The 15325-nt window shown below is 43.1% G+C and overlaps 2 protein-coding genes across 2 annotated transcripts in view; one reads left to right on the forward strand and one right to left on the reverse strand.

The window, feature by feature from the left end:
- Window positions 1–1155, forward strand: part of nol10 (nucleolar protein 10) — a 42728-nt gene extending 41573 nt beyond the window's left edge. The window contains exon 21 of the mRNA XM_079853697.1: window positions 719–1155. Coding sequence (XP_079709823.1) covers window positions 719–901 — 183 coding nt within the window. The 3' untranslated portion in view covers window positions 902–1155. The remainder of the gene's footprint in view (window positions 1–718) is intronic.
- An 8993-nt stretch (window positions 1156–10148) lies between these two features.
- LOC307148208 (zinc finger BED domain-containing protein 5-like) lies at window positions 10149–11633 on the reverse strand (the record flags this gene model as incomplete). Its single annotated transcript, XM_079853563.1, has 1 exon — window positions 10149–11633. The coding sequence occupies one exon, from the start codon at window positions 11631–11633 to the stop codon at window positions 10149–10151; it is 1485 nt and encodes a 494-aa protein (XP_079709689.1).
- Window positions 11634–15325: the final 3692 nt, after the last annotated feature.

Below are 15325 nucleotides of genomic sequence, written 5' to 3' on the forward strand. Positions count from 1 at the left end.
CTTAAAAAATCGTACAAACTTTTGCATGATAGTCTATAAAACATAATTTGTTCTTGACCGTCTCAACCAAACGACAGTAAGGGAGAGTTAAAACACTAGACTGTGATGATAGATTTGTTTGGACCTCTCTGACAAGTGTAAGCAGTAGTTGTTTTCCAATCCATTTAAGGTTTACCCTTTAAACTTGAACAGATAACTGAATACTAAACACTAAACACAACTTACAAAACTAGAAAAGACTCTGAATATACTGATGGACCACAGCACTTATTTAAAGACTGTATTTTACTATAAATGCCATGCTGGGACATTTCTTTGAACCGTTTCTTTCCATGAACTGTCTGAACAAACCAATGAATGACTAAAGAAAGCTGATGAATCACTAAAATGAATCAAGCTTCCCAGTGCCTCTTAGGAGAGAAAGCACAAAAAAAAAAAAGCATCTGATTACAGCCGGGGTGAGTTGTCACGCTAGTCTGATCTTTTTTGGAAAAGGTCGCCAGTTAGTGGAAAAGGGACTATTTTTAAAATAGCTGACGTATTGTGCTACTGAACAGACAGTGGAGATACGTCTATTGTGTCGCTGCTTTTAGTTCATCACAACCCAACACTGCTAAGATTCATCAGAGGAGTAACCTTTTGGAACCAATTATTAAAAATCCCTTTGAGTTGTGGACCATTTTGGCTTCGCCACTAACTCCATCTTATACTTGCACAGACGGAGAAGCAGCGATTTCAACAGCAGGCTGAACGTGACCATCATGAGGAGAGGAGGAAGATCAGACGGGCCGCTGGACACTTACATTCTCACAGGGGAGGAAGAGGAAGAGGCGGTGGGAGAGGAAGAGGCGGTGGGAGAGGAAGAGGCGGCGGGAGAGGAAGAGGAAGGAGACCCTTTTAAACTCTGGACTGATCGTGGTCACTAGACGTTGACACAGGACTTTTAATACTGCCTTAAACTGTGTCTGATCAGACATCTGCAGGAATCACTTTTGTGTTCAAGACACCGTTCCATTATGCCGTCACTGATTCACATTAAGAGACTGTATATCTGTGTGTGTGTGTTTGTCAGACCTCTCTTTTTCCACAATGTCTCTCAGTACAGCAAACAGAACCTTGTGTTTTGTGAAGAACCATAAAACATTTTTATCAACATCTGCTCTGTCCTGTTCTGTTCTCTTACATTTACACACAAATTAATTCCCATTCAGCATCAATTCACTTTTACTGCTGATCATTTTTTAAATGCTTTTGAATCTTTTATACTAGTTTACAACTAAGTCATGGTTTTACTCTACAAAACTAGTCAATTTGCATCAATTTGTCCTCCTATAACTTCAGTTGTGAATTCATCGGGTTCTGGAACTGTTCCTACAGAATTAAAAATAATTGTCATTACACCAGTCCTTAAGAAGCCTGGTTGTGGTGTTTCTGACTCGTCTAACTATAGGCCTATCTCAAACCTCCCATTTCTGACTAAGGTCATGGAGTGTGATGTGGTTACTCAGTTAAATAATCACTTAGCACTAAACAGTCTGAACCTTTTCAATCTGGTTTCAGAAAAAGGGCATAGTACTGAGACCGCTTTAGTGAGGGTCGTAAATGATCTCCTTATTGCAGCTGACTCTGGTGTATGCGTATCCTGGTTTTGCTAGACCTCAGTGCTGCTTTTGACACCTTATGCCATTCTGTTTTGTTGGATAGGCTGCATAGTTGGCTGAGACTCTCTGGGACAGTTTTAAATCTTATTTTATCTTATCTTATTGTGCCAAGTTCGTTAGCCTGGGAAATCACAAATCTGACACCGTACCTGTTCGACAGGGAGTTCCTCAGGGTTCAGTGTTGGGCCCAACTTTATTAAGTATATACATGCTTCCACTTGGGTAGATTATCAGGAAACATGGCCTAGTATCACTGCTATGAGGATGATACTCAAATCTACATCACTACTAGCCCTGATGTCCACCGTACGTTAACTATTTTAAGTGTCTAGAAGAGATCAGAACCTGAATGCAGAATAACTTCCTGAAATTGAACGGCTCAAGCTAAGCTTGGTGCTTATTGGTATGAAGGCGGCTACTCGTAAGGCTAATCATATTAACTTGGTTGTTGACTCTTATATGGTACTTCCCACTTCACAGGTGTGCAATCTTGGTGTTCTTTTTTATCCTCAACAAACATTTGATGCACATATAAAACGCATCTCAGAAATAGCCTTCTGTCATCTTAGGAACATTGCACGACTTCGACCTTTTCTCTCTTTTGCCGATGCAAAAAGGCTCATACATGCCTTCATTACGTCCAGGTTAGATTACTGTAATGCCTTGATCTCTGGCCTTCCAGCTAAATCTTTAAGCAGGCTACAGTATATTTAAAATTCTTTTGCTTGTCTGCTAACTCTCGTGTACCTCTCCTCGGGAACACAATTACACCGGTGCTTTCACAGTTGCACTGGCTTCCCATTAATGCTAGAATTGATTTCAAAAGTCTAATTTTAACGGATAAAGCATTACATGGAACAGCACCAGTGTATCATTGTGATCTTATTGGTCCATACACTCCTTCGCGTTTTCTCTGTTCTGCCAAAACTCTTTTACTTCATCAGCCTTCATGTAAACTTAAGACCATGGGAGAAAGAGCTTTTTCATTTACAGCCCCCAATTTATGGAACGCGCTTCCCTTCAATATCAGAAATGCTTCAACTTTGGAACATTTTAAAAAGTTGACTAAGATGCATTTATTTAAGGTTGTTTTAAAATTTTGTTCTTTACTTGTTGTGTTAGTTTTTATTTCACTGTAGTGCTTTAGGTTAAAGAAAAGGGCATTACAAATAATTGCATTATTATTATTATTATTATTATTATTATTATTATATTATTATTATTATTAACCAATGCAGAGAGAGACAGACCAAAACAATAGGTTACTTGCGTAACCCCGGTTCTCTGATAGCATACGTTTCGGTGTCTCACTATGGGAAACGCCCCTTCCGCGAATTCTTCAGAAGCCCAATTACATTACGCCAGCCCAATTGGCTTGCAGACGTGACGTAGTGTCTGGGAGTGGCTACCCCATCCCTCAGTATAAGAGGAGCAACACAACGTCATTACGACATTTAAAACAACCACACCTTTTCCTCGCTTCACGCAGCAAGGAGGGTGATCTGGTGAGACACCTCACTTAATTCTATAAGAGAGCCGATGTTACACAAGTAACCTATTGTTCTCTTTCAAGCATACGTTTCGGTGTCTCACTATGGGATATCCTAACTCCCGTATTGCCTGTATTGGAAGCACCGGCTCCAGGGCTGGACGAGTCATGAGTCATGACTCAAACTCCTACGCTCAATACTGCATGTGCTAAAGTTTGAGCTGTAACATCCAATTTATAAAACCTTGCAAATGTATGCGGTGAGGACCAACTCACCGCTTTACAAATATCCTGTATCTTGACTCCTTTAAAAAGAGCCCACAGAGTAGACATTCCCCTTGTTGAGTGTGCACGAAAAACCAGATGGGGACACATGACCCTTACTGGAATATGCCAATGAAATCGCCTCCACTATCCAGTGCAACAAACACTGCTTAGTAATCGGCTTCCCTGTACCTGGTTTCGCCCCAGAATACAAACAGCTGATCACTCTCCCAGAACCCTCTGGTTCTTTCTGAAACTTTGTTTTAATGATTACTTCATTGTTAATCACAAGGTTAAAATGTAGTCATCTGTCTAGTTTCAATTCCCAAATGTGTTATTTATACACTCACACAACCAAAGTCAAAGGGGTATAGTAAAAATACAACATCCAAAAACACAGGACAGAATGTTTTAGTACATTGTGTTTCAAAGTGTTATCATGTTAGGCCTGAAAAGAGAAGTAAGGTTAGATGTTAGAGACATGGTTAGTTAATATAGTTTACTATTTTATCTATTAAAAATCTACCACATTGGTCAGATGATGATCCCGTCTTCCATTCCCTATCCTGCCCTTGTGAATGCCCCCCCAACCTGACAATGACGCGTCCGTCGTTATGACTTTTCTGGCTTGAACCACGTCCATGGGTACCCCTTGAACCAGAAAGTTTGGCGCAGTGCCAAGACTGCCGCTGACAGCACTCTCACTCTCCTCCAGGAGTACCGTAATGGGTTCAGGCTCAGAGACGCAACCCAGCGCTGAAAATCTCTCATGAACAGTCTGTCAAAGGGAATACCTATCAGGGCTGAGGCCGTCAGTCCCAATAGCCTGAGGCATGTGCGGAAAGAGACACTTTTCCCCCTCTAAAATTCGATCAGGCATTGGGTGAATTTTCCCACTTTCTCCTCTGACAGTTGTGCTCTGAAGGTCACTGAGTCCAGTGACAACCCAAGATATGTTATAGACTGTGCAGGAATTAAAACACTCTTTTCTGTGTTTAATTTAACCCCAGTTTCTGTATATGTTCCAGAAGCATAACTGTGTGATCTCTCGCTTCTCACTCTGATTGAGCTGTCACAACCAGTCGTCTATGGCCATGTCCACACTAATACGTTTTCGTTTGAAAACGTATATTTTTCTCTCCGTTTTGGCCTTCCGTCCACACTGAGACAGCGTTTTTATGAATGAAAATGAAGCTTTTTGAAAACGCACTCCAAAGCGGATACATTTGAAAACACCGTTTTCGCGTTGTAATGTGGACTGAGAAACCGGTGGTGTTTAAAAACGATGACGTAAATTTAGTCATGTGACGCATATTGTACCAATAGATATTCATGTTCATACCAGTATTGTGCCTGTTATGTGCTATTCACTTTCACACTGTTGCTAAAAATAATCTACATTGCACACGTCCTGCAAAGATGACAGAAATTTACTCACATTTGCTATCCTGCGGCAATACAGGAGAGCAGTTTTAGCGTTTTAGACCAAACCTATGGTGACTGCGTGCGACCTGGACCGCATCAGTGAATGCTAAGATATTTTACTAAATAAAATGATCCTGTCAGAAGAATTGCGCGATAACTTCATTATTTAATTTTTCCATCTGAATCATGTCAGTGATCTTTTGTGGGGTTTTACGCTTGCGCAGTAAAGGTGAATTTAGCGTTTTCAGGCGTTTTTAAAAAGTTTCTCATCTACACTGAAACGTCCGAAAACGCTAGTGTGGACGGAGAGCATTTATAAACGAAAACGCCGTTTTCAAATGTATCCGGATTAATGTAGACGTAGCCTATGTCAGTGGTTCCCAACCCTGCTCCTGGAGTACCCCCAACACTGCACGTTTTCTTTGTCTCCCTATAATCAAACACACCTGATTCAACTCATCAGCTCATTATCACATGGGTTAATGAGCTGATGAGTTGAATCAGGTGTGTTTGATTAGGGAGACAAAGAAAACGTGCAGTGTTGGTGGTACTCCAGGAGCAGGGTTGGGAACCACTGGTCTATGTAAGTAGCGAGATGAATGCCTTTTTCCCTGAGCAGAGTCAGTTCTGTACATTTTATAAACACTCTCGGGCTGACGGACATGCCAAAAGGTAGAACCAGATATTCATATGCCTCTCCGAGGAAAGCAAACCTCAGGAATTTTCTGTGGGGTGGATATATCTTTGTGAAAATATGCGTCTTTCAGGTCGATCGATGTTAACCAAACACCCGGGCGCACCAGTTTTAGGAGTGTAGAATGAGTGAGCACTCTGAACTTTATATTTCCTTCAGTGCATGCAGATCTAATATGGGAAGAAGGGCACGAGTCCCTTTCTTTGGGATGAGAAAGTATCTTGAGTAAAACCCACTGTGGCTTTGCTCAGGTGGGACCACTCTTATCACTCTTTTGTTCAACAGAGAGTAAATTTCTTCATGAAGAACATGCTTTAACTCTCCCCGCACCTGAGAATGAATTATCCCTCTGAAATGCGAGGGAGAAGTGGCAAACTGCAGTCTGTACCCGAATTGTGTTGTCTTAAATACTATAATAATAATATTGTGTTGTCTTAATATACTATTAAATGTCTTAATAGTAGTCACGTGCTTGTGACTAGTGGGTGGGTGTGTACCACTGCACCGTCTCTTCTTTTTCACCGCTCTGCTTCCCCTGGCCCAACCAGGCTCTGGTTTCCCCACGGAACATCTGAGAACTTTGAAACTCGTGTCTTGTCGAACGCTAAAAGACTGAGGGTCGGGAGCTAGCGAACTAGGGGGCTGTTGACTGCCGCCTTCTTCCTCCTCGCTCCCTGAGGATGAGGTTGAGCTGGCTGGACTGTCTGAGCTGCTGCAGGTGGATAGTTCTTCCTATGCCAGGCAGTTCTCTGTTCTGGTACTCCGCTCTGACCCGCTGCATTCACGTTTGGTCTCTGCCGTTTCCGCCGTAGCTTGTGCGAAGGTCTGTTGGGTGGCGGAGGGGGTGCAGTGTCTTTCTCGGCATACAGAGTTGCAAGGCCTCATCATTCCTCTTTTTTTCTTCACATCTCTTTTGCATCAGTGTCAGAGCTGAGCCAAAAATGCCCTCTGCAATGACTGGGATGGCTTATTTTTCCCTGTCAGAGAGATTAAGCCATCGTCCTCTCTCTTGGATAACCATTGTGGCCATGGCTTTCCCCACGGCTTGATCCGCGCATCTCTGAAGATGCAGAGAGAGATCCGTAACACAGATCTCTTCCCAATGTGTCTGACCTGGCGTGGTAGACGCTTTGTCCTGCAACTCTGCTTGGTATGCGGTCAGCAGAGAGATCGCACTCATAGCCCTGACAGAGAGAGCGACTGCTTCACAAGCACGTTCCTTCATGCTCGACTGGAATCGTTCAGCTTTAGATGGCAATGACGGATTTGCATCCGCCGTGCGCTTTGGGTGCAAGTGCTCGGCAACTTATGGCTCCATGGGGGGCATTCGGAGAAGGCCTTCCATCCCCTCCACATCAAGAGCGGATCCTCCTTGCATGGACATCTTGCTGGTAAACGGCTTGTCCTTCCAGGTAACTGCAAGCTCATCCAGGAGTTTTGGAAAAACAGGAAGGAGCTGTCATGCTGCCCGTTTCGCACTCGGAAGCCTCTTACCCTCATAGCGAGACTTTGCAGTCTCTGCTACCACAGTCAGCCACTGAATATTTAGCTTCTCTGCAGCGTGTTTGCACACATCTTGCAGCTCAACACTGAGAAGCGGGGAGGATTTTGCCCCGCCCGCCTCTTCCGTGGATCCCGCCGCAGCGAGGAGTTGTGCCAGGTGCGCAGGGGGGAGGAATGGGGAGTCCTCGAAGTCTTCCTCTTCTTCATTGAGAAGAAAGTCCGATTGCCCCTCTTCCTCGAAATCAAGCACATCCTCTTCCTTGTCCATGCTAAGCAGACTGGACAGAGGCACGCACACATCGAGCTACTCACCCCAGGATAGAGCTGCCGTGGTGAGCAGCTCTACAGGAATGGATACCTGCGGAGTGGCAGGGCTAGGTGTCATGAGAGAATCCTGGGCAGACAGGCTAGCTTGGCGTGCTAGCCTGCGACGAAGGCTCTTCATGGTGAATTGTGCACAGTGTTCATATGAACCGGGATTCTCAATCGCCAATTGAGCATGTTTCAGCCTAAGACATGCAGGGCAGAAATTTTGTTCCCGCATTAACAAAGTCGCACAGAATCTCCCTCACTAGCCGGGATAGTCTGCATTGCTGCAGCCATCGTTGTATCGAACAATCCTTGCTATGCGAATCGAAGGAGCCAGGTGAAAAACGGCATAGTGGCCACTGGCCAGTAGTTCGTTGAAAACTTTGTAGGCTTCTGGTGTGAAGTGAGAATAACTTTTTGAATGTTGTAATGATGTTGTGTTGCTCCTCTTATACTGTGGGGTGGGGTAGCCACTCCCAGACATTACGTCATGTCTGCCAGCCAATTGGAAGGGGTGTATAGTATTCCCATAGTGACTTAGTGAGACACCGAAACGAATGCTTGAAAGAGAATGCTTGAAAGTGCTGTTTCACGTGCTTTTACTGTGTAGTGTGTATTAAATTATGTGCACTTTATCATGGGATTTGGTCTTTTATAGTCGTTGACTCGAGTCAATCATTTCTGACATTGTTATATTCGGGTTGCAACTAACGATTGTTTTGACATTAATCTGTTTATTATTTAGTAAATTAATCGGACACATTTACATTTACATTTAGTCATTTAGCAGATGCTTTTATCCAAAGCGACTTACAAATTAGGACTAAATTAAGCGAGTCATCGTGAAGAGGCAAAAACAACGCAAGAAAGTGCTCAAAATACGAAGTTCAGTTTTTATGAGGTTAAGTGCTCACGGAAGAGATGGGTTTTCAGCTGTCTTTTGAATGTTGTCAGGGATTCTGCATTCCGGATGAGGGTGGGGAGAGCGTTCCACCAGCATGGAACTGTGAATGAGAATGTTCTGGAAAGTGATTTTGTGGCTCTCTGTGATGGAACCACGAGCCGTCGCTCGTTGACCGATCGTAGGCTTCTGGTAGGGATGTAGACTCGTAGAAGTGAGTGAAAGTAGGAGGGAGCTGAACCTGTGATAGATCTGTAAGCAAGCGTCAATGCCTTGAACTTGATGCGAGCAGCGAGAGGTAGCCAGTGCAGAGAGATGAACAGAGGAGTGACGTGGACCCTCTTGGGCTCGTTGAAGACAAGACGAGCTGAAGCATTCTGAATCATTTGTAGAGGTTTAGTTGCACATGATGGAAGTCCAGCCAGAAGAGCATTGCAGTAGTCAAGCCTAGAAATGACCAGGGCCTGGACGAGAAGTTGTGTTGCATGCTCAGTAAGGAAAGGCCTGATCCTCCTGATGTTGTGCAGTGCAAACCTGCATGATCGAGCTGTCTTTGAAATGTGATCTGTGAAGGTCAGCTGGTCATCATACGTTACTCCAAGATTTCTGACAGACCTTGATGGGGTGATTGATGTTGAATCTAGCTGGATAGTGAAGTCGTGCTGTAGAGACGGATTGGCAGGGAAGACGAGAAGCTCAGTCTTTGCCAGGTTGAGCTACAGGTGATGTTCCTTCATCCATGTCGAGATGTCCGCCAGACAGCTTGAGATCTGTGCAGCTACTGTGGGATCATCTGGTTGAAATGAGAGGAAGAGCTGTGTGTCATCAGCATAGCAGTGGTAGGAGAAACCGTGTGCCTGTATGATGTGTCCCAGTGATGTGGTGTAGATGGAGAAGAGGAGGGGACCAAGAACTGAACCCTGGGGAACCCCTGTGGTCAGTTGATGTGCTCTGGATACCTCGCCTCTCCATGCGACCCTGAAGGACCTACCTGTGAGATAGGACTCGAACCAGTGGAGTGAAGTTCCTGTGATGCCCAGTGATGAGAGGCTGGACACAAGGATCTGATGATTCACAGTGTCGAAGGCAGCAGACAGATCCAGGAGAATGAGGACTGAAGATTTGGAAGCAGCTTTTGCGATCCGTAGGGCTTCTGTGACCGACAGTAATGCATTCTCAGTTGAATGCCCTTTCTTGAAGCCAGATTGGTTGACATCCAGCTGGTTGTTTAGAGACAAGAAGGATGTTACTTGGTTGAAAACAGCTCTTTCAAGTGTTTTCGCAATGAATGGTAGGAGAGAGATAGGTCTGTAATTCTCTACAAATGATGTGTTTAGTGTAGGTTTTTTTAAGCAGTGGAGTAACCCGAGCCGGCTTGAATGCTGTAGGGCAGTGGTTCCCAAACTTTAAACAGGCATGTACCCCCTGAGACATTATAGATCTTCCGGAGTACCCCCAACGCCACCAATTGTTAACAACAAGGTTTTTTTTTAGTTTTTAAAAAAAATATATTTATTAATATTAATATTTATTTTTATCAATTTTGTCGAGAATAGTGAATAGAATCATAAACATATGATACAAATCTCATCAAAAGTCAACATATGATACAAATGTGCTGAATATAATGATTTTAAACAGATATGCACCCAATCTCACACACAATAGGCCTACAACACATATCCAACATCTCATTAAAGCTATTGTTAACTTTTCACATACTGATAAGTATTGCTTTTCACATATGATAACATTGTATATTTTCTTAACTTCTCTGCTGTAAAATAATAATAAAAAAGAGAACACATTAACAATAGTAAACTAAATAGTAAACAGTAAACTAAATTGTAGTAAACCACACAGAATATGCCTACCACCTCTCCATCCACATCACCAGTTTAATCAATGTGAGGGATGTGCCTGGATGTTCTTACATAATGCAGCGATGTTAGGCCGAATTGGGGACAGTTTCAGTCTTAGATCATTTTCCACAAACAGTCTGTACCTATACTTGGTCTTAAGGCAGACCAAAGCTGAGAATCCAGTCTCACATAAATACGTTGTAGCAAATGGCATCAACGTCTTAATCGCTCGGTTTGCCAGGTCCGGATACTCTGCCCGCAAACTAATCCAGAAATCTGTCAGTGTCTTCTGACCGAACTCGATTCTGACCGACCCGTTCGTGGATATTTCAATGAGGCTCTCTCTCTCGAGCATAGGAAGCTGGCATGTGTTGGGTGACGAAAAAGGATTACGAATCCATGTGTCGTGGTCGTCTGTTTCGGGGAAGTATTTGCGTAATTGCGCTGCTAAGTTGCCAAGGTGTTTCCGTATGTCACATCTGACACTGTCGGCAAGCCGTAGTTCGTTTTCACACAGAAAATCCTGCAGTGATGGGAATGCTCCAATGTCGTTGTCTTTGACACAGTCAGACCAGAGGTTCAGCTTTTTAATCGTGCCCTCTACCTTGTCTCGCACATTGAATATTGTCACAGAGCGACCTTGCAGCCCGAGATTGAGCTCATTTAGACGACCAAAGATATCTCCCAAATAGGCCAGTCTTGTGAGCCACTCATCGTCATGCAACCTATCTGACAAGTGAAAAGGATTGTCGATGAAAAACAGTTTCAGCTCGTCTTTCAGTTCAAAAAAGCGTGCTAAAACCTTCCCTCTGGACAACCATCGCACTTCAGTGTGGAGCAAAAGCGTCAAATGGTCACTGCCCATCTCACTGCATAAGGTGGAAAAAATGCGCGAGTTTAGGGGTCTTGATTTGACAAAGTTAACCATCTTTACTGTGTCGTCCAACACCTGTGCCAGACTGTCTGACATTCCTTTGGCGGCAAGCGCTTCCCTATGTATGCTACAGTGGACCCAAGTGGCATCTGGAGCCACTGCTTGTACACGGGTGACCACTCCGCTGTGCCTCCCCGTCATTGCTTTGGCACCATCTGTGCATATACCAAAACATTTAGTCCAGGTTATTCCGTGTGATCGTATGAAACTGTCTATGAGTCCAAAAATGTCCTGCCCCATTGTCCTCGTCGGTAACGGTTTGCAAAAGAGGATGTCCTCATGGATTGACCCTCCATATATGTACCTGACGTACACCAACAACTGAGCCAGGCCTGCTACATCTGTTGACTCATCTAGCTGTAATGCATAGAATTCACTGGCATGTATGCGACATAGTAACTGTCTCAAAACGTCTGCTGACATATCACTGATCCGTCGGGACACGGTATTGTCTGATGAAGGCATTTTCTGGAAAGTATGTTTAGCCTTTTCCCCCAACATTTTCTCAGCCATGTCCATAGCAGCAGGGACAATCAGTTCCTCCACAATAGTATGAGGCTTGCCTGCCTTAGCCACTCTGTAACTGACCATGTAAGACGCTTCTACTCCTGCCTTATTTACAGCATCTGGCGCGATCAGACATTTCTTGGTGTTAGAAAGCAGTCTCAATTGTCGCTCAAAAAACTCCCGTGGCTTATTTTTCAAATTGTTTCGTTTCTAAATGTCTTTGTAAGAGTGAAGGCTTCAGCGAGTTATTAGACAGAACCTGCGCACATATGACACACTGTGGCTGCGGGAAATTCACATTGCCTGTGTATGTGAAGCCCAGAGTTATATAATCTTCGTTATATCTTCTTATCTTTGAGTGTGCCTCCCTACCATCGTCTTGTTGTCTCGAGGGAAGAGTCTGTGTCTCCCCGTCTCCATCACTGTCCATGTTAATGGTTTGGCTAGCATCAGGCCTCTCGTCAGAGTTAGGATTTGCTATGATAGTGTCTTGACCTGAAAAGCTTGTCCCGACAGCAGGTGACTCCTTTGAAGTTTCTGTTGTCGTTCTGGGTATGGCCTGAACCCGTTTCAGCCATTTATCCATCGATTGAAATTATTTTTTTGTCAAATAGACGTAACTGGGATGATTTCTAACAGGATTTTTTTTTTTCATTTGCGCGCGACACATAATATCTGTCGTCATAGCAACGTTTATTATGACGCAGAGCTGTAATCAGCACTGCAGCACAGGGCCGCGGTTTTCACAGAATTGAAAATGCAACGCATATGTTTGTTCATTCAAATTTATTATTTTTTAGCATTTAGTCATTTATTTGTAATAAACACTTTAAGTGGGCTATTTAAAAATTGTTATTTATATGTTAAATTATGTTTTTAAAACATAAGCGCAGAGTGTTAGCCTACGTAATATTGTGTGTGCGTCGAAAGAATTTGTCTGCAGCTGCTCAAAAAAAAAAAAAAACAGTCAAAAACCCCACTGTCAGTGTTTTGTAAGGATGGCACTAGGCAGTTTTTTTTTAGTTCATTTCTATATTTATATTATCGGTTTAATATTAGACAATATTTTCACGGACCGGCCTTTAAGGTGTGGCGGATAAATAGCCTACAACAAAATAAAATAAAATAAAATAAAATCCGCGCAGTCTGTTTTCTTTCGTTTTGAATTGTTCTGTTTAAAAGTAGACATTTCAAGCTATCTATATGTCTCAGGTCTGTGAGGCAAGTAGGCTTAGTTTCGGTTCATTTATGAGACGAGCTCCAGGTTCGCCAGCGCCTCCGTGTCCTTATCTATTTTCTAATAGGCTATATTTACTTATTTATTAAATCCATTGGTTGATGAAACATTGATTAAAATTAAGATACAATTAATACAAACGAAATTTAATTTAATTTAAAGAAAGGCTTTGTGCTTTCAGTTTGAGGTCTGTGAAAGTTTTAAAGCAGTCTTTTAGTGCCGCTTTAGAGCGCTCACGTCCATAACGGAGGACTGTCCCGTCTGTAGCATTTTTTTTTTTTTTTTGTGAAATAAATTTCTAAATAAATGCGACTTAGTCCAGTGCGACTTAGGCTATATATGTTTTTTCTTCTTCGTGGCGTATTTTTTGACTGATATGCGACTCCGGAGCGACTTATAAAATAGGCTACGGTAAGTGAATTCTTTTTGTGCAAATGTCCCATGAAGTCCCATCCTTTAAGGATTAATTTATGTCCCGTTGACCGGTCCATTGCATTACGAATAAAAGCAGAATCAATAAAGTCAAAAATGTGATGTGCAGTCAGGTTGAGTGTGTGCGCTATTTTAAGGAGTGTTCTCACTGATACGCTTGTTGTGATTCGCGGAGTTTTGACAAGTTTTATAGTCTTGATATTGGTTCTTATTCAAAAGTGGTGACGCCCCTATCCCCCCAAAAAAAATCAGCACCCCCAACCTAAAACCTCTTTCCGCGCCTGCTGCCGCAGGCTGCAAAGATCATTGCAAAGATCATCATAAAAGCTCTACTTTTACCCTCTCTGTCTCCACTCTCGAATATTTTGTTAATGCGGAGAAAATACGTTTTTAACGTGCAGTGCAAATGCGGAAGTTAAGTTACCACCGTGGGACAGAGAAAACGTTTGGAAAGGCATATGACTTAGATCTTTTTTCGCGTACCCCCTGAAATCAGTCCACGTACCCCTGGGGGTACGCGTACCCCAGTTTGACAATCGTGGCTGTAGGGAAAGTGCCAGTATGTAGGGATGAGTTGATGATGTGTGTGAGTGCTGGTAGAAATGGCTTGTAGAAGGTGTGAGGGGATGGGGTCTAGAGGGCAGGTGGTAGGATGACTGGAGCGGAGAAGTGTAGATACTTCTTCCTCGGTTAGCAGAGAAAAGGAGGACAGAGGGATATTGGCTGTGGAAGGGGTCAGACTGGGTTCCTGTGTGTGTGGAGCTGAGAACTGACTGCTGATAGTTGTCAGTTGTCAGGACATAAATACAATTTAGCGAAATTTATTTTTTAGTCAGAATGATTGCAAAACGTTTATTTGATGCACACACGCTTGTTCAGTGAAGTCTGTGAAGTTAAACTTTTGCTGTCAGGACGAACCTTTTTGCAAGGAAATACTCATTCAATACAGGAGAAAACAAATTAATCTCATAGAGCGGCTGAAAAGGCAAGCCACTTAAACTATGCTTACGAGTTTGTATAACACGCTTAAAGCTGCAGTCCATAGTTTTTCCTCTTTGTCGCCCTCTCTGTTCGAAATCTGCAATTGCAGTTATTCTGGGAATTATCAACTTTATGTGGGTTGTGCCTCGGCACTGCACAGCGTGGATGAATCCAATTTTTTGAGGAAAATGTGCGGCTGTCAGTCGCTGCGCCGGTGTAGATACTGGCATTCGGAATCACAGATTCTACATTTTGGAAGTACGACCAACATAAGAATTTTCACCGGAAAATGTCATCTGAACAAGTAACATCCACTTTTGTTCTGACCAAGAAAGGGAAAAAAAGCATTGCAGTAAATCGCGCTGATTAAATCTAACGATCGTTTATATATAGCGTCAAACCGTGCAAATTATACTTTGTTCTCAAATTGTTAAAGGACAAGTTCGGTATTTTACACTTAAAGCCCTGTTTACAGATCGTTTCTGATGAAATAGAACGGTTAAGATTAAAATTTGGACACATGCTGCTGTCCCGAGAATTTTAGGTTTATTTCGCTTTCCCCCCCCACCCCCCCCACCCCCCCCCCCACTTACACAATGGCAGCCTATGGGCACTGGAACAATCCTTCCTAAAATGCATTAAACTTTCGTTTACAAAGACGTGAAACTCACCGAGTGGTCAGGGGTGTTCACTGATATGCTCACACAAAAATCGCTGCAAAAGATGCTTTCCAACAGGTTTTATCGTAGTTTTTGTCCAACTCCATTGACTTGTATTGAATGTGCTGTGTGAGGTACGGTATTACTCCGCCGCTTCTTCTGCTTCTTCTGTGTATTCAATGAAATGCCAGCGGTTTGCTTGCAATTGGCAAAGGTGCATTAACGCCACCAACTGGGCTGGAGTGTCTATTATTCAAGCTCTCAACGGAAGAATCTACGGGTGTGAGACGTTTGGAAAAATAGATCCACAGTTTTACAACGAATGGTAAAACACCTGTTGGAAAGCATCTTTTGCAGCGATTTTTGTGTGAGCATATCAGTGAACACCCCTGACCACACGGTGAGTTTCACGTCTTTGTAAACGAAAGTTTAATGCGTTTTATGAAGGATTGTTCCAGTGCACCTAT

This window comes from Squalius cephalus (genome assembly GCF_949319135.1).
Source record: "Squalius cephalus genome assembly, chromosome: 20".
NCBI classification, from domain to species: Eukaryota; Metazoa; Chordata; class Actinopteri; order Cypriniformes; family Leuciscidae; genus Squalius; species Squalius cephalus.